At 36.5% G+C, this 19,614-nt stretch overlaps 1 protein-coding gene across 1 annotated transcript in view; it reads left to right on the forward strand.

Moving 5' to 3' along the window:
• The window catches only part of Ddx1 (DEAD-box helicase 1), a 34,107-nt gene extending 16,304 nt beyond the window's left edge, over positions 1-17,803 (forward strand). Inside the window, exons 14-26 of the mRNA XM_020168282.2 lie at positions 3,092-3,152; positions 5,588-5,686; positions 6,746-6,835; positions 7,418-7,606; positions 8,125-8,176; positions 10,227-10,373; positions 13,970-14,061; positions 15,192-15,264; positions 15,380-15,452; positions 15,533-15,575; positions 16,122-16,217; positions 16,542-16,662; positions 17,479-17,803. Of these exons, the coding sequence (XP_020023871.1) occupies positions 3,092-3,152; positions 5,588-5,686; positions 6,746-6,835; positions 7,418-7,606; positions 8,125-8,176; positions 10,227-10,373; positions 13,970-14,061; positions 15,192-15,264; positions 15,380-15,452; positions 15,533-15,575; positions 16,122-16,217; positions 16,542-16,662; positions 17,479-17,609 (1,267 nt within the window). The 3' untranslated portion in view covers positions 17,610-17,803. The remainder of the gene's footprint in view (positions 1-3,091; positions 3,153-5,587; positions 5,687-6,745; positions 6,836-7,417; positions 7,607-8,124; positions 8,177-10,226; positions 10,374-13,969; positions 14,062-15,191; positions 15,265-15,379; positions 15,453-15,532; positions 15,576-16,121; positions 16,218-16,541; positions 16,663-17,478) is intronic.
• The last annotated feature ends 1,811 nt before the right edge of the window (positions 17,804-19,614 follow it).

A 19,614-nucleotide genomic window follows, 5' to 3' on the forward strand; every position in this document is an offset into this window, starting at 1 on the left:
ATGAGACCTCTTGGAGCTGTTCCAGTAATAGGGGGAGGGAGAGGTAAAGGAGAATGGTGGATGGGGTGAACTCAAGTATGATATAATTCCGATATGTTGTGAGAACTTTTGTAAATGAAACAATGTACCCCCACCCAGCACAACAATTAAAAACAAAAAGGCAAAGTTTCTTTTTTTATTCTTCAATCCAACAGTGCTTTTCGTATAAGCATAGATTAGTTGTATGTATCTGTATTATCTTCTGCTAAATTTTTAGGTTAAATGTATCAGATTATAAAGGGGGATAGGGATAAATTATAATTGGAGAAGAAATGATAGAACAGTTATTTCTAAACATAGGGACTTGGGGATCTTATTTAAAAACACAGATTTATTGGCTGAGTCCAGTGGCTCAGTTCTGTAATCCTAGCCACTTGGAGAGGTGGAGACTGGGAGGATTGTGCTTCTAGGCTGTCCCAGGCAAAAAGCATTTTCAAGACTCATCTCAACCAGTGGCTGTGCATGTTGGTATGTGCCTGTCATCTTAACTACTAGGAGAAGTACATATAGGAGGACTGTAATCCAGGCCAGCTCAGGCATAAAGTGAGACCCGATCTCAAAAATAACCAAAGGAAAAAGGTCTGGTGGTGTGGCTCAGGTGGTAGAGACCTAGCAAGAGTGAGGCCATGAGTTCAAGCCCCAGTACCACCAAAAAAAATTTGTTTTTGAAGTTTTTATTAGTCCTGTTCCCTAGCTGTACTGAATCATAATTTCCAGGGAGTAGGAATTAGAGCTTTTGCTTTTTAAAAGAAAAAGAACATCACCTCAAGGTGATTCTTAGGTAGTAGCCACTGTGCTGGATTTAGGAAATACAGTGACTCTGGGGTGCTAGGCAGCTAGGGAATATGCTAAGATAGTGGACACTATTATTTTAGTAAGCTAGAAAGCTTTTGTCTAGTTTTATGATTGAAATTGCTTAGTTGAAGATAGGCAACCATTAAGATGATTTTTAATGAGTTTATGGCATCCATTTCCTTAGTGTTTTCTATTACTTTTTAAATGAGTAATCAAATTAATAAGGAAGAGACTTGGAGATACTTCTGATGGAAAGTTATGTGCCTGCCTCTGGAGGTAACTTTGCTATTAAAAGATATTCTTTTTTTGTAAACAGCTTTGAGGTATAATTAGCATGGACTATTTACCCAAAAAATGTACAGATTTTTTTTTTTTGTTTTGCTTTTTTGAAATTGGGTCTCACTATGTAGCCCAGGCTGGCCTCAAGTTTGTGATTCTCCTGCCTAAACGTCTCAAGACTGGTCTTACAAGCGTACATCACCATGCTTGGCTTGATAAGTTATTTTTAGTTTGACTCTATTCTTAGAGTTAACTATAATCACCATCCCGTAACTATTTTGAATATTTTTGTTACCCCACAAAGAAACACTATACCCATTAGCAATCAGTACCATTGTCCCCTAGCCTTCCCAACCCTAGCTAACTACTACTTTATTTTTTATCTTTATAGATTTGCCTATTCTGGGTATTTTATATAAATGGACTGTATAAAGTCTTTTGTGACTGGCTTCCTTCACTTTCATAACATTTTACATGTTAGCATGTATTAGTACTTAGTTTATTTTTTTGCCTAAGTTGTTGTTTACCATATTTTGGGTTATTCATTCATTACTTGATGGACATTTGTGCTGTCCATCACCTCTGTTTTTGGTTATGATGCTCTGAGCATTCATGAACAAGTTTTTATGTGGACACATTTTCATTTTCTTCTGGATATATACTTAGGAATGGGATTGCTGGGTCATGTGATAACTTAATGTTTAACGTTTTTTCCAAAATGACCATGCTGCTTTGTACCTACCAGCAATATATGAGGGTTCCCATTTCTCCACATCTTCACCAACACTTATTACCTTTGTTTTTCAGTATAGCCATCATAGTAGGTGTGAGCTATCTTATTTAGGTTTTAATGTGCACTACCATAATAGCTGATGCTTTGAACAGTTTTCTTGTGCTTCTTGGCCACTTGTATAGATCTGGAGAATAAATGTTTGAGTCTTTTGTCCATTTTTAAATTGGGCTGTCTTTTTGTTGAGTTATGAGTTCTTTACATATTTTATGTATGTATTATTCTGCATATTAAATTTGTGATTTGCAGAATTTTCTCCCATTCTATGAGTTGTCTGTTTACTCTTGATACTATACATTGAAAATTTTAACTTTCATGAATTCTAATTTATTGTCTTTTGTCACTGTATTTTAAAATTGCATGTAAGTAGGTTTTGCCTAAACCAAGGCCAAGAAAATTTACTTCATGAAAATTTTCTGAGCTTTTTATGCTTTGAGGTTCTACATCTAGGTCTCTGATCCATTTAGAGATAATTTTTATGTGTGTTGGGAAGGAGGTTTTAAGTGTAATCTTTTGCATTATGCATATCCATTTGTCCAAGCACCATTTGTTGAATGAAAAAATTCAAGCAACACAAAAGGTATTTTGTGAAATTAAGTGTTTTACTTAATTCTCAGTTTCTTGTATTTTCGCCTTTTGTTTTTTTTTCGTGGTACCGGAGTTTGAACTCAAGGCCTACATCTTGAGCCACTCCACCAGCCCTTTTTTGTGATGGGTTTTTTGAGCTAGGGATCGCAAACTATTTGGCTGGGCTGACTTTGAACCACAATCCTCCTGATCTCTGCTTCCTGAGTACCTGGGATTACAGTTGTGAGCCACATTTTCACACCTCACTTTCAGGAGTATTTTATATATATACAAGAACATATGTCTTAAAAGGTAGATACAAACCATGTTTTAGAAGAACTTGAATTATCCTAGTGTAGAAAGATATGTTGAGTGAGGACTGATTGTTTCTGTGCTCTAGACTTTCACATTCTCCAGTTGCTTTATTGTGCTTTGGCATGTGTGTACCCAGCTAGTGGGAATGAAGTACTTAGTTTCTGACCTTGTCAGTACTTTATTGCAAAATCTTTTGCAGTGTCTTATTCAACCTTAATTTCCAACTGAAAGACACAGATACATATCCAACAGTGTAAAACAGATTTTAATCTTCTTTCTACATTATCATTCTGATCTTTATTTCAGGGAGCTTCTGATAATTGGAGGTGTTGCAGCACGGGATCAGCTCTCTGTTTTAGATAATGGGGTAAGTTGAATTTTTTTGCGGTGGAGGGGGTTATAGTGAAGCTCAAACTCAGACTCTCACTTGCTAGGTGAGCGTTCTACCAATTGAGTCATTCCACCAACCCCTTTTTACCTGGGCTACCTAGTCTTGAACTGTGAACCTTTTGATCTCTGCCTCCTGAGTAGCTAGGATTACAGGTGTGAACCACACTGGTTTTTAAAAAGTAATTTGAAGCGGGTTGTGATGACTCATGCTTGCAATCCCAGCACTTGGGAGGTGATGGTGGGAGGATTGTGAGTTTGAGGCCAGCCTGGATTACATGGTGAGTGCGAGACTACACAGAGAGATCATGTCTCAAAAAATAAAAACACACATACACATACACACAAACTTGTCATTTGCCAATATAGTTCTGTTTTTTTCGAAGAAAAATCAAATGTAGCTGAAATTAGTATAAGGTCAGAAGAGTTTATTCAAAGAATTTATTCTTGCAGGTGTACCTTTTCTTTGCCTAGACGTATGTAGATAAGTTGTTCTAAATTCTTACGCAGAATTCTATAGATGAATTTTTTTTGTTCACCCTTTGAGCACCTGAGAATTTCCTTGTAGATTTTATGAATTAAAATTCTTTCTTTTTTGGAATAATTGAAAAAAAGAAACTAGAGTTAAGGATACAAATGATACTAAGTCTGGTGAGAAATTATGTCCCTCTTCAGTTCGTCTTTAATCGATTGTTGCCTCTATCAAACTAAATTTGATGCTGATTAGATTTTCAGTTTGACCTGGTATAGTATACTAAAAGCAAGGAATCATTATTATTATACTTATTAATGCTGTACTGTGATGAGTACTATTGCTTTGAAATGTTTTTATTTAGTTGTTATTTTCTTTCTAGTGGTAGGTAAGAAATTTAGTATCCACAAAAGATACTAAGTTTCTGAACTTACATTTTCTACTTAACAGAGCTTTTAGGGAATTAGATATGCATTCATCAGTCATATTTCAAGATTAAATACTTTTTGAAGCCAATGGCAAACTACAGGCTAACACTTTAGTCCATAGTTTTCTCAGCAAAATTCAATTCTAACGCATTCTCTTTCTGCTTTCCATCTTATATTTTCTATCATCTGTGGGTCACCTTCAGCCCTGTGTTGACTTACGCTGGAGTCCAAGTTGGCTTTGGAGTGAGAGTAGAATTATTTGAGTTTTTTGATGTTCTAAAGTTTGGTGCATTGTCAGTATCTGTATTTGAGGCCTGATGCACTCAAATACACTCTTGAGTTTGCACTCTTGAGTTTGAATGACAGTGTGCATACTTACTAACAATATAATCTAGATGGCTTGTGACTTTAGTATTCTATGCTTGAATTTCCTTATTTAATAATAGGAATAATAATAGGATTGGGCACAGTGGCTCCTGCCCATAATCTTAGCTACTTGAAAAATGGAGAGGAGGATTGCAGTTCAAGGCCAGCCCAGCAAAAAGTTCATGAGACCCTATCTCCACCAATAATAGCTGGGCGCGGTGGCATGTGTGCCTATCATTTCAGCTGTGTGGGAGGCTTAAGTAGGAGGAGCATCGTGGTCTAGATACAAAGCAAGGCCCTGTCTCAAACACAACCATAGCAAAATGGGCTGATAGTGTGGCTCAGTGCTAGAGTGCCTGCCTCGCAAGTATGAGGCCCTGAGTTCAATTTCCACTACTGCCAAAAAGAAGCAATAAAAAATAGGATTGTAAAAGGCAGACTGTTTGGAAAGGGACGATCCAGTGAATGGGGAAGAGGAAAAGAAAGGAAGAAGGAAAGGGCGTGAATGTAATTGAACTATAAACTGTATATGTGTATGAAAACAGCATAATGAAACCCACTGAAAACTGTTAAGAGTAGAAGAAGGAAGATTAAGAAAGTAGTAGAAGGGGTGAGTTTGATCAAAGTACATTATATGCATGTATATAAATATTACATTGAAATCCTATTTGTAAATTTATGCTAAAAAACAATAATAGTTGTATTTCTTGTAGTGGTCATATTACATGAAATTTATAAGATGTTTAGCACTTGACAAATGTTAATTATTTTCTAGTCACTGTTACTGTTAATTATAACCAAATTTAAGTCAAGGTCACGCAGTTGAATCACGGTGGGATTGGAATTCAAGTCCTGGTTTAATTTGAGAATTCATGTAAATTCATCTGACTTTTTTGTGGAAAATACAAATTGTATATGTTAAACTTACATACATAACAGCTATGGTTGTCCAAAATCAGTTGGCAGTCTTCACATTTAATTTCAAGTCAAACACAAATTTAATATATAACTCATTTTTTAAAAATTGCATTGACTGTGATAACTTTGGTATATATGTTTTTGTTATAAGTAGAAAATTATTGGTTTCTATTTTAAGTAATTATAATCCTTCTTCAGTTTTCATTAGGTGCCTCTTTTGCTCTTTTTCAGGTAGATATTGTCGTAGGTACTCCAGGAAGACTAGATGATTTGGTGTCAACTGGAAAGCTGAACTTATCTCAAGTCAGATTCTTGGTCCTGGATGAAGCTGTATGTTGAAATACAATCTTGCTTTTAAAAGTGTGCTTACATTTTTTGAGATAAACTATTTAAAATGAAAAAAATACACAATTAGTCATTATCCTACTGCTTAGAGATAATTATTTGTTACCAGTTTGGTATATTCTCATCTACTGCTTGTACTGATAGAAATACAGTTGGCCTTTGTATCCATACATACCATGTCTACAGATTCAACTAAGCTTAATCAAAAACATTTTTTAAAAATACTGTGTCTGTACTGAACACATATGGAGTTTTTTCATCATTGTTCCCTAAGCAATACAGGGTAATAACTTTGCATAGCATTTACTTTGCATTATATCTGAGTAATTTAGAAGTGATTTAAAAGCTTCAAATATTGTGCCATTTTATGTAAGGGACTTGATCCAACAGGAATCCTGAAACTACCTGTGGATACTTAAGGAATGACTGTATTATTTTAGGTAGGTGAAATCAAGCTTCAAGGAATCTAGGAAATTTTTTTTTTTGTAATATCATGTATGTCTCATGTCATTTTAAACAATTTTTGGAGGCTCTTTATTATATAACGTCATGGTTTATTTGATCACTCCTATTAGTAATTATATACTTCGGTTTGATTTTTATTCCAAGTGTACGTTTGTGCATAGATTATTTTTACACAGTACAGATTATTTCTTTATGTTATAGTTGCAAATGTGGGCCATTGTGGAAGATCATAAATGTGTTTGAGATTTTTGGATATTTTCCCAGGTTATTCTCAAGATGGGTTGAACTTTGCCTAGCACTGAAATATTTTTATTTTTCATATTAAAGTCATAATCTAAGGACATGTGTGAGAAGCTAGTAACTTTTGTACTGCAGTATGAGAAATGTTTTAGTCACAGGAACTTCATAGTTGAATTTAAAATTTGTCTTTAAATATCCAACAGATAGAAAATAATCATTTTGAAAATACAGGCATATGTATGTATATGAATTAGATTTCTTACCTTACATTTTAAATTTGATTTAGGAAAAAAACGTTGATACTGATTAAAGTCTTATTTTTGTCTTTGCTTTGTACAGGATGGGCTTCTTTCTCAAGGTTATTCTGATTTTATAAATAGGATGCACAGTCAGATTCCTCAGATTACCTCTGATGGAAAAAGACTTCAGGTATCACATGACTAATGCAGCTTAAAAGTCAATGTGGACAATACATTCAGGGGCAAAGTCTTTTTGTTTTAGTATCTTAGGTATTACAGACGACTGTAAGTAAAAACTTCCAGCTGTTCTTTTCCTATGGAGCATTAGGGTATATATTCCAGATTATTACTACTGCGTCCTGGTTGAAGTTATTCAGAAACAATTGTCTCTTTAGTTACTTCTTACTGCTTAGTTACTCTTACTTACTTCTTGAACTATTGCTGTTACTGTTCTCATCCTTTACCCTTAGGAAGCATTTGAAAGAGAGAGACTTTTGAGAAAAAGGGATAAATAGTAACTTGTGACTTTTAATTTTCAAAGACCTTTCATTTACTTAATTGTTGTTAACCTGGAGGAAGAGATGGCACGATTTGTGTGTGAGAGTGAAGGGACTGAACCTCAGAGAGATGAACCTGTCCCCAGTTACACTCATAGTTGTTGCATAGAGTCAGCTATTGAACTTGTCTTTAGACCTCCATTAGTACTAGTGTGATACAATCATTATTTTTATAAAGTAACAGTTTGTCTAAATTTGAATCTCCTTATTTTTAGGTGATTGTTTGTTCTGCTACTTTGCATTCTTTTGATGTAAAGAAGTTATCTGAAAAGATAATGCATTTTCCCACATGGGTTGATTTAAAAGGAGAAGATTCTGTTCCAGATACTGTACACCATGTTGTTGTCCCTGTGAATCCCAAAACTGACAGACTCTGGGAAAGACTGGGAAAAAGCCACATCAGAGTAAGTTCTTCACGGTATTAACATTGGTGTAAAATAAACCAACTCATGAACTAGTTAGCCCAGGCTCTAAGTGATGTTTCAAAGCAATCAGATTTTGTACCCAGGTGAAAGCTTGGGCCCTTGAAATGCACTGAGTAAGTAAATTATAGACTCCATCTTTTGTTGTTCTGTCTGTAAAACTACTTTTGTGGTCAACTTCCTTGATATAATTTTTATAAATAAGCTTATATATATTTAATTCTAGATTCAATAATTTACATTTTTTAGTAATATTTTCATAGGAGCCTCATTATGTCCCTTTGTTGTGCCTTGTTCTCCTAAAAAAGTTTTATGTGACCATCTTGTCATTTTCTCCACTGTTGTAGGCTGGAGGCGTAGCTCAAATGTCAGAGCACCTGCCTAGCAAGCATGAGACCCTGAGTTCAGATCCTAGTACCGCCCAAAATATATACACACATACCTGTTCTGAATCACTGCTTAACATTCTCCATGCCTTTTTCTTCCCTTGCTTTTGATAGACTGATGATGTACATGCAAAAGACAACACAAGACCAGGAGCTAACAGTCCAGGTAAGTGGAAAAGTCATTAAATGTGTTGAAAGATCTTGAAAATGAGCTTATTTGCTCAATTTTCATGAAGGATGTAAAGGGACATACAAAAAAGGAAATTGAAAATCAAAGCAGCAAAAATAATAGTGAAATGGCGGGAAAGCTGATACCAGTCAGTATTAATCACTGAACTCAGATGTTTATCTGGCATCTAAGGCAAATATTTTAGGTTAAAGAATTCTCATTAATCATAGAAAACCTGGAGACAGATTTTTATATTAGACCTGAAATTCCAGAATAAATGTCATATGAGTGTCTCAGGTAATAAGAATACCTTGAGCAACAACTGTGAAAAGTACAGAAATATCAGCTCTTGTTTGTTGATCTTTTTTGTGTGGTGTGGTAAAATACACATAATGCAAAATTTTCCATTTTAACTACTTTTTGATGTAGATTTCAGTGACATTAGGAACATTTATATTGTACAGCCATCACCACCATCCATCCCCATGACTTTTGCATATTCCCAAACTAAAAATCTGTACACATTAAATACTTAAGTTTCTAAAAAGTCTAACATTAAATCTCAACTCCATGAAGCTATTTCTGTGCAGAGCTGAGATAATTTGTTTCCTATACATAGTGTTTTTAAAAACTTATGAAAATACTTCAGGATACCAGAATGGGATTTAAACCTAACAGAATGGATCTTAAAACCACTAGTCTGCATGTCTGACATCCAATTTCCTTAGTGGGTCTTTGGCTGGGTCAGACTGCATTTGCATCTTGGTTAAGTACACTGTAGGTTTGTGACATGTATGTAAAAGGTGAATTGTCTGAAACCTTTTTTTTTCCCTCCAGTAGTATTGGGGTTTGAACTCAAGGCTTTACACTTGATAGGCAGGTGTTCTTCCACTTGCACCATACCTCCAGATAGATGGTATTTTGTTGTTGTTTTAATTGTCCAAAATCTTGATTAAAGAGTTTTTTCTAAACACTCTTGGTGTTTTATATGCACCTCTAGATTTACATGATACGTGTTCAGTCATCCTGCTGGAGAAGAGTAGAGATACTGCTAGTTCAGCATTATCTGTCATCCCACTGTATGGGAGTGCATTTTATTCCAGTTTTTACTGCTTCCTATATTTTCCTTGTATGAGTTTTGCTTAGTATATGGTACAATTAGAGACAGCCAGAGAGACCTCAGAAATAGGTTGGGCCAGCTAGACATGGTAGTGCCTGTCTATAATCCCAGCACTCAGGAGACTGAAGCAGGAGGATGGTGAGGTTGAGGCCAGCCTGCACTATATAGCAATACCTTATCTTGAAAAACCAAATGGAAAAAAAGAAGTAAATAAATAAATAGGTTGGGTCATTGAATTAAAGTCTTAGATAGTTGAGGAGTAGCAATTATAGACATACTTCACACTGAAAAAGATTTGAAGGGTAGTGACTTAAATTACTAAATAGGCTTGCTGTTAAGGTTTTAATACATGGGATAGAATATGAACTTGCTGGGGGTTGAAAGAGTACAGCTGGGATGTGGTTCAGTGTTTTGGGACCTTGCTTAGCATTTGCATGGTCTTGGGTTTGAACCCCAGTAGCAAAAAAAAAAAAAACTGCCTAGCATGATTTAGAAAGAATATTAGTTGTTTTTAAGAAAGGTTAAGTAAATAGAATAAGCATTTATTGAGCATTTATGAAAATTAATGCAAGGCAGATTAAATCTATGACTATTTCTGCATGAGAGAAAACAAAGTTTGTTTTAGTGTGAGTTTGTACATCTCAACTTGTGTGTGGCTGTTAACAGTTCCTCATAAGAGGTGTGGTTGCATGAGTTCATATATCCCATGAAATAGTATAAAAAATATTAATAGAAACAAGAATGAATGAATGGACTGACTTGGACTTGGAATTTCACCCTATCATATTATATGTTGTCTATAGTACCTACTGTAGGAAAGCAGAATTTTTTTGGAGAGTTAAACAACAAATGTTTGACTGATTACATGTACTCTTGATACCTTCAGATTGAAATTCTGTTGTTTTTGTTGTTGCTGTAATGTTTAAGAGATGTGGTCAGAAGCTATTAAGATCCTGAAGGGGGAGTATGCTGTCCGGGCAATCAAGGAACACAAGATGGATCAAGCAATTATCTTCTGTAGAACCAAAATTGACTGTGATAACTTGGAGCAGTACTTTATGCAACAAGGAGGAGGTAATTTTTCCTCATTTGAGATAAACTGTGTTTATTTCTCATTGAATAGATTATTAGGCTCATGCTGATACAATCTGGAATGCATGCACAGAATTTAAAGCAGCAGTGACACATTGCTGTCCACACTTTTCCATGTGAAGCCCTAGCAAAAACAATGAGAGTGGGCACCCTTGGGGCTCCTCCCAGCTCTGGGAGCTCCATTCCTTGCTGCTTTTATATCTCAAGAAACTTGCTTAGAAAAACAAAAAACAACAAGAGCAATTTCCACATAGGTACATCTGCATTACAGTGAACTTAAATCATAGCATTCTAAGGACAAGTTATTGATTAAAGTGGAATCACTAAATAATAAAATCTACTTCTAAACCAGTAGATGGGGAAGGGGAAATAAGGAAAATAAAATCCCTAATTTAAATAAAACTAAGGAAGAAGGAAGCTGTGTGGTGCACACCTGTAATCCCAGCACTCCATAAGTGAAGGTAGGAGGATCAAGATTTTGAGGCCAGCCTAGGGTATATAATGAGACCCTGACTTAAAAACCAAAGGGCTGGGGATGTAGCTCAGTGGTAGAGCACTTGCCTAGCATGCATAAGGCTCTGGATTCAAGCTCAAAAAACCAAGGAAAAAGTGAAAAATGAGATAAATTACAGAATAAGATGGGTAATGGCAAGAATGTGAATATGTAAGTTACCACTCTCAGTGGATCAGAGTCTTCTGCAGAAAGGCACAGAGTGTTGCACTGGTGAGAATTAGCTAGCTATATCCTGTTATAAGAGACAAACCAAAACCCAAAGACTCATAAAAATTAAAAGGAAATAGAATGAAAAATTGAGTTGGGCACATAGCTATAATCCCAGCAATTGGGATATAAGGCAGAAGGATGGCAAGTTTGAAGCCAGTCCCAGCTACATGTGAGGCTCTGTCTCAAAAGTCCAAAAGTCAAAAGGAAGCTGGTCTGGTTATATTAATAAGATAAGGAATAGCTTTTAAGACAAAAGTATCACTAGAAGTAAATGAGATAATCTACAGTGAAGATATAATGATCCTAACTTTATGCTGCTTGTAAATAACATCAAATAATTAAATCAACATGGACATATGTTTAGTTAATTCTTAGGGAGATGCAAAATAAGACCACAGAACGAAACCACTGAACATGCTAAACTAAAAATACAGCACCAAATTTTGCTGAGGATGTAGAACATTTGGAGTACTAGCACATACTAAATGATGTGACCGCTTTGAAAAAGTTCATGCCACACCACAGCTGCTTGGAGGCTGAGGCAGGACTGCAGTGCCATCCTGCCAACATAGCAAGACTTTATCTCAAAAATAAATAAATAAATAAAGCAGTGCTATCTAGCAGTTCAACTCCATGTATTTACCCAAGATAAATGAGTATATGTATTAACAAAAGATATTTACAAGAATGGTCACAGCTGCTTTATTTATAATAGTTTAAAACTAAAAATACACTAAAGGCCCATTAGTAACACAGTGGCCAAGAAAAATGTGAAGTGCTGCATAGAATATACTACTAAGCAATGTAAAGGAATGAACTACTGATTGACAAGACTATGCCTGAACCTCAGAAAGAGCTCTTAACATAAATTCTGATTATATGAAAGGTTGGAAAGTCAAAACTAAACTATGAGCCAGGTGCCGGTGGCTCACGCCCGTAATCCTAGCTACTCAGGAGACAGAGATCATGAGGATCGTGGTTTGAAGCCAGCCCAGACAAATAGTTCCAGAGATCCTATCTCGGAAAAAGCCCATCACAAAAAAAGGGCTGGTGGAGTGGTTCAAGGTATAGGCCCTAAGTTCAAAAAAAACTACAACGGAAGAAAAACAGCGGTTGTCCTCATGAGCATGAGCACAGATTTTGGGGGGGGCGTGATAATGCTGTTCTGTGTCTTGCTGGGACTTTAATCATTCCTCAGCAAATGTGTCTATAAGACTTGTATATGTCCTTGTATGCAGCTTCCATTGCAGAAGAGAAAGCTGAAGGGATACTGAACTCTAATGGTGCAGACGCAGAACCACTGGGATCTGTGATTTACATTGAAATGACATAAAAGTTGATGGGAAGGTAGGAGGAGGAGTAGTTGGGTTTGTACATGGGCTTCACGAATGTTAGGCAAGTGCTTTACCACTTAAGCTACGCCCCCAGTCCTTTTTTGCTTTATTCATTTTTTTGGATTCATTTTTAAGGTCTTGTGTTTTTGTCTGGACTCAGCCTTGGATTGCAGCCTTCCTACCGATGCCTGCTGAGTTAGCTGGGATTACGAGTGTGTAACCACACCTGGCTTCTTTGTTGAGATGGGATCTTGGTAACGTTTTGCCCGGGCTGGCCTGAACCACAATCCTCCTGATCTCTGAGTAACTGAAATCACAGGTGTAAGCCACCATGCCCAACCCAGAAAACAGAAAATTTGAACAATTTAAAAGTATGAACAAATGGTCACATTACACTCTTCATGGCTTTGAACAGATCAGTAACACGTTTTTCTTTCCAAGTCATGGCAAACAGACTTGTTTTGTTATTTTAGTTATGGTGACTGTTTTGTAGCATTTTCTTCTTCTCTTTTGAATGGAAAAGTATAGTTAGGCATGCTATTGATAAATGGCAATATTCCTTAGCTCCTTTTATCCTCCTTTCCTAAATATTCTGGTTGCTTCTGCCTAGAAAACAAGTTTACCAAACCATTATTAAAACCAAATCACAATATATACCAGATTCCAGGGGTTTCAGGGAGGGAAGTAAAGGATCACACCCCCCCACCCCACCAATCCATCCAGGGAGAGGGAATGTGCATATAATAACTCCCTAAACCACTGTAGTTCACAGTATAGTAAAGCCTCAGCTGCATATCTGGAAATTCTGGTTCACTATTTCACCTCTTCATAATTTGGTTTTGGGTTAATCGCTTTTAAAATATATTAGTTTCTTAATTTCTCAAGTATACTTTATTGAGCCTGATTTGGTGCATAGATAGTCACATGACCCAGTTGTTAACTCTTCATTATCTCATAGTGGTGCCTGTGGGTTGTGTTCAGTTCTGGAAGGGAGCTTGCTGTGACTCACGGTAGAACTGTACTGTTTTATTGTGCATCTCCTTGAAGACTGGCTACCACTGCACTGACTTCTAAAATAGCACCTATCTACCCTTTCAGTTTGCTGCTTCTAGGCTGTCATGACCAAGAAAGCCCACCACTGAGCTGCTCAGTTTCCTCGAGGAGGACAGGCCTGTTGGCCTTGCCCTTTTAGGAAAGGAAAGGCATGAACTTCATGAGGCTTGCTTTGGTTCTTCCACAGATGAGCCTTCTGGCTCTTAGTTTTATACAGAGTAGTTGGCACACTGCTTAACTCCCCGGGCAGATTGAGAAGGGTAACTTAAATGTTCTTACAGGCAATACAATTTTAATGCTCCATGGAGTTTATTTGAATGACATTTTGCCTGTGACAGAAAATTGCCATGGTTTATGGCAAGTTGGGGTATGAAATTTCAAAGACTTACATTCTGAATTTTACTGGCTTTTTAATAGTCTTAGGCACAGTGATTTCAAGGTCAAGTGTTCAATATGCTTTTCACTAGGACCTGATAAGAAAGGACACCAGTTCTCGTGTGTTTGTCTTCATGGTGACAGAAAGCCTCATGAGAGAAAGCAAAACTTGGAAAGATTTAAGGTACTAATGTTTATTGGCAACATATCCTCAATACTTATGAAGAGAGTTGATTCTGTTTTTAAGCAGTGCCAGTTAATATTACTAAAGCAGTTCTTGTCCTAGAATTTCCAAAATATCTTTATCCTTACTGATATAGCTTCATCATAGCAAGGATCTTTGACATTTAAACAGTAGATTTCATGTTCTCTCTTAGTACAGTATTACTGTAATATGAATTTTCAATTTAAGAAATTTTAATTTAGTTCTTTCAAGTACATTGTTTTAGAAGTATCCTTATATAGATAAGCCAGGTCTGTGAGCTTTTTTTTTTTTTAAAGAATGTCTGTAGTAATACCTGTAGAAGATTTAATTTATAGATTAATTGAAGACAGGTACAAGAGTTTGATTTTGTCAAATTAAATGTATTTTGTTTTGATATTGTTTGGGGTGGACCTTCTCAGTTATGTGCGTGCCATACACAAATTGGTGAGGAAGCTCTTGGTGTAGGTAGGTTGAGCTTGAACCATTTAGAACTAAAGGTCAATACCTTCTACCCACAGACCTTCTCATTCATTTACCAATGCATTTATCCCAATGTACAATACAGATATTTTCTCTTGGGCCCGTAGTGTGAAAAAAGGTGGGAAACTACATTTAGGAGTGTTGGATTATGTTTCCATGCTGAGCTTAATTCATATGGATGTTCAGATACAGTATTTAGGCTCAGTTCAGCATGTGCTCCACCATTCTCTTTCCTGGTTATTATACTGGACCAAAAGTCAGCAAACTCTTCTTCCTTACTCTACCTCTCTTAATTTTGCTGGGCCCAAAGGCCACCAGAGACTTAATCTGTATTTCCTTTGTGAGCACTAAAGCCCACTTCCTATTTCCTCTTTGGGATTTTTCTGTTGTCACAAAAAGTGTAACCTCAAAGTAATGTATCTGGTAGTCTGATTTATTTTACTTACCTTAAATGTTATGATTCAGCAGACATAATATAAAACTTAAAGACTTCAGTAAATTGTGACTACCTAAATCTCTAACCGATAGTAACATTTAGTTATTAGAGGTCTCATTTAGTGGGATGATAGTATTTGTTTTTACGTTTTAATATATTTTCTCACATTCCTTTTTCTCCTGATTCTCTTTAGAAGGGAGACGTAAGATTCTTGATTTGTACAGATGTAGCTGCTCGAGGAATTGATATCCATGGTGTTCCTTATGGTAAAAATCTTTTTACACCAGCAGTTTGAGTTTGGGGGGATCTAGGTAAGCCTAGATAATATATTTGAAATGTTACAAACTAGTGGCAATTGCTAATAATTGCTTTTATTTGTAGTTATAAATGTCACCCTGCCTGATGAAAAGCAAAACTACGTACACCGAATTGGCAGAGTAGGAAGAGCAGAAAGGTACTGCAGTAATCTTACCCCCTTTTTCAGCTCTCACGCTTCAGAAATAAAGTCTAATAGGGGATTTTGAAATCTTTTAGGATGGGTCTGGCCATTTCGCTGGTGGCAACAGAAAAAGAAAAGGTAATCTTTGTGTGTAATCTGCTGTGTTCATGGCATGTTGTGATTCTAGATGGTGGAAATAAAAGCAGTTTGATTTCTCTATTTAAATTGGATTCAGTTGCAAATGGATATAAATGAACTTTTTATGACTTTTTATATTCTCAGAATAGACAAATGATAGGGTGAGATTTAGAAAGAAAAAAATGCAAAATATGATTTTCCCTAATAGCCTTAATAGAATTATTTTCAACAAAAAATTAACAATATAGTGCGGTGTAATACAAGACTTTGTTTGGGATAACTTATTTTGATATAATTAAAAGTTTATAGAAAAGTTGCATTTATAGGCCACTCCCATATACCTATTTCCCAAATTCACTCATACATCTTGTATAACATCCATTTTTGGAAAACTGGATTATTAAAGAACTAGTATCTGTTTAATGACTATCAAATAGTAGTAGTAAATGGATGACATGTAAGTCTATTTTTCTAGTAACTTAAGAAATGTTTAAAAAATGTTTAGTATGTTTCTATATTATTTCATGTTTTTTTCCTCTAATTTAGGTTTGGTATCATGTGTGTAGCAATCGTGGGAAAGGATGTTACAACACAAGACTGAAGGAAGATGGTGGCTGTACCATATGGTATAATGAGATGCAGGTGAGACTTTGGATGAGCCCCTTAGAAAGCTTACTAAAGCTGGTAAAATAGATTGCATTCATCTAGGGAAGTTACATCTCCACTGTTATCTATTTGCTAATTCTGATGAAGAGTAGTGAGTAAGTGGTTAGTAATGTTGGCTGTAGTTTATAAACTGTAACTTGTTTTGCAAATTATAACTTATGAGCTCAGCTCTTCAGAAATTTCACTTCATTTATACTAAGCATTCTGCCTTTGCTGGTTTTATTTAACGCTGTTAAAATGCAACTCTGTCAAAGTGCAAATTTTATTTGGAAGTATTTTAATTTTCTCTCTCTTTGTTAGCTGTTGTCTGAGATAGAAGAACACCTGAACTGTACCATTTCTCAGGTTGAGCCAGATATAAAAGTTCCAGTGGATGAGTTTGATGGGAAAGTTACCTATGGTCAAAAAAGGGCTGCTGGAGGTAAGCTTTGAGTTACTTCTAAGTTTGTTTTAAATGTTTTTGAACTTCAGTTTATGAAGTGAATAATTTTGTTTCACTATGCTGAGAGTATATTATTAGCATATCGATCATTCCCTACTTACATACTCTTTTAGTACTTGGTTTGCTTGTAGCACTTGTAACTTTTTTTTCCCCCAACAGTATGAGTTTGAATTCAGTGCTAGGCATGTAGTCTACTGCCTGAACCTCACCTCCAGCATTTTTTATTGTGTGATCTGTATTGAGGGACAGCAGCTTCACTGTTTCTCTTAAAGTGCAAATATCATATGAGTACTTGAAACTTTTATGGAATCATTAGGGAACAAGAGTATAATAGGTGCTGGAGTTGTGGTTCAAGTGGTGGAGTTGCCTAGCAATTGCAAGACCCTGGATTCAAACCCCAGCATTGCCAAAAACAAAGCGTATAATAGGTGATTTTGAAGAAGGAACCAGAGCTCTTTAACGTAAGTGCCAACCTAGTTTACTGTTCCCTTTGCGTAGAATGTCCTGAATTACGTTGTTTCTAAACATTTATTTTTTTCAGGCTAAGCTAGTAGTTTTCAAACCAAAGGAGTAGTGGGTACGGCGTAATGGGGTAGCTGTTAGTGATGCCTAGACGTTTGTTATATTGAAATAATTAATCTAAAATTTAAAACTGACATTTTGGAAATAACTTGCCTATTAATACATTTTTATTGCTAGAAGTGATGTTTAAAGTGGTAGAATTGAGCCAAAGTATTGCTGACAAGCATTTCAAGCGTGTCGTTTACATTGCTTTGCAATTTGTATGTGATGCAGGTGGAAATTATAAAGGCCACGTGGATATTTTGGCACCTACTGTTCAAGAGTTGGCTGCCCTTGAAAAGGAGGCGCAGACATCTTTCCTGCATCTTGGCTACCTTCCCAACCAGCTGTTCAGAACCTTCTGATTTTCATGTAGACTGAATAAGATTGGAGTAATAAAAGTCTGCAGTCTTAAAACTCTAAAACAGTTGTACTGCTTCCAAGCAGCAGTATTTATAGTAACTAAGCTGTTAATGCTAACTCTTGCATGTCAAGAAACATTAGTCTTAGGAATTCTTTATAAAATGGCAGCCTAATGAAAATAAATTTGACAACTTTACTTTCTTGAAGATTTGTTTCTTCTTTTAAAGTACATTTTTTTGTTCTGTTTTTTCTTTCAAAGAACACTATGGGTTTATGAAGTAAAATTCATGGATATGTGAATTTGGCAGAGGACCCTCATGAAACCACTAGTGAATGTCCTATGGGTTGAGTTTTTCGCAGGGAGTGGTCCTAGGTGGAGATGGTCTTCAAATGAATATGGTTGTCTAGGTGCATGTTGAAGCTGAAAAGGAGTTGTAACTTGGAGGAAAATTGGATGACCCCAAGGCAGAAGGACTGCTGGGTTAGTGTGGAAGCCTGCAGGATTCTTGGGAGTTAACCAAGGTTTGGTATCTAAGTATTGGTGGGGTGGGGTGATAGTGAAGATGTATTCTGAAGGATTACCTTCTTTCATCTTTCTGTGGGACACATACCAGGGAGGTAAAACTAATCTGTAGTCCCTGTACATCTTAAAATCATTCTTAAGCTCAGTTCTTTGGGGTATACTTCCTTAAACTCTGTCTCTTGCCAAATATGACAAGGAGAAAGGAAAATTTAAATACATACGATTGAATTGTTCTTTTCTGCCTTTTGGTTTACAAAGCAGCTTTTTGGTGAGGGGGAGTGGGGGCGGTATATTCTTGTCCTGGAATTTTCAAACCTTTCATCACTGAAATGTTTTCTTCCAGGAAAATCTTGAATGAAACTCGACATGTAAACATATAAAAATTCTAGTGGAAAACCACGGCCTGGTACATGAAGTTTGAGCTTGTGTGAAGTGATTTGAGGATACTAGTTTTTCACTTCTCTGCCGCTTTCTCTGGAGATGTCCAAAGCAATGTGTTAACAGCTCTTTGCAGTTCCCACTGTAGTGATTCCTCCTTTAGGAATGAATTTTTAGTGGACACAACAACAAACAGTAAGATTCAGACTGCTTAAATATTAGAGCTGGAAAGAATCTTCTTGATCACCTTGGTCATGTCCTTGTTTTATGGGTGCAAGAAATGAGTTTAGAGGCCTGCACATTCACATGGCATGGTTGAGAGAATCAGAAATAGACTTGAGTTTCCTAGTTTCAGTGTTTACTCTTTGGTCTACCTTTGGAAGGTAATTCTTAAGTGCAAATGGACAGGCCAGAGGGGAAGGCTAGATTGAGTTAGGTGATGGTGGATGGGGTTCAGTTTATCCTCTTCGTATTTCTGTCCAGTTGGAATTACCCAGGGAACAGAGTTCTCAAAGGAAAAGCTGCATGTGAGCAGACCAGAGATGGTTTGTTTGGAGACCTGCTTTCTTTCCACCTGCATCACCACTAATCCTTCCCTTACTCAGTAAGCTTCAGATGGCTGTCAGACTTCTATTAATGCTAAAGCTGTAATTGTCAGTCTGCTTAAGATGTGATTGCTTAGCCTGACATGCTAGTTGCCCCCTTTCTCCTTTTAGTAATAGAACCCCTGAGTTTTAATCAGGATTACCTTTCCCACAGTCTAGACAGTGGGGTATGAATTGAAGTGCTGTGTATAACATCTAGGCCTTAACCCTTCGGTTCCTCTTATATGTAGTACTAGCCTGCTTCCACCATTACAGAAGCATAATACTTGAGGAATGACAGAGCAGAGACAGAAGGGGCCTGGTGGCCTTGGGAGAGGCACACCCCCTCTCTGGACTGTCCATTGTAGTAACTTGATCTCATCTGACCCACTGCACGTTTAGGTCTCAGTTACAGAACTTTAGGCTCGGTTGCAGCTAGTGCAGAGCGCTAGAGACCTTTGAAAGTCCAGATAATACTAACTATTAACCTCCATATGGCAGTATTTCTGACTTATAGCTGTG

This window comes from Castor canadensis, chromosome 12 (genome assembly GCF_047511655.1).
Source record: "Castor canadensis chromosome 12, mCasCan1.hap1v2, whole genome shotgun sequence".
Classification (NCBI taxonomy): domain Eukaryota; kingdom Metazoa; phylum Chordata; class Mammalia; order Rodentia; family Castoridae; genus Castor; species Castor canadensis.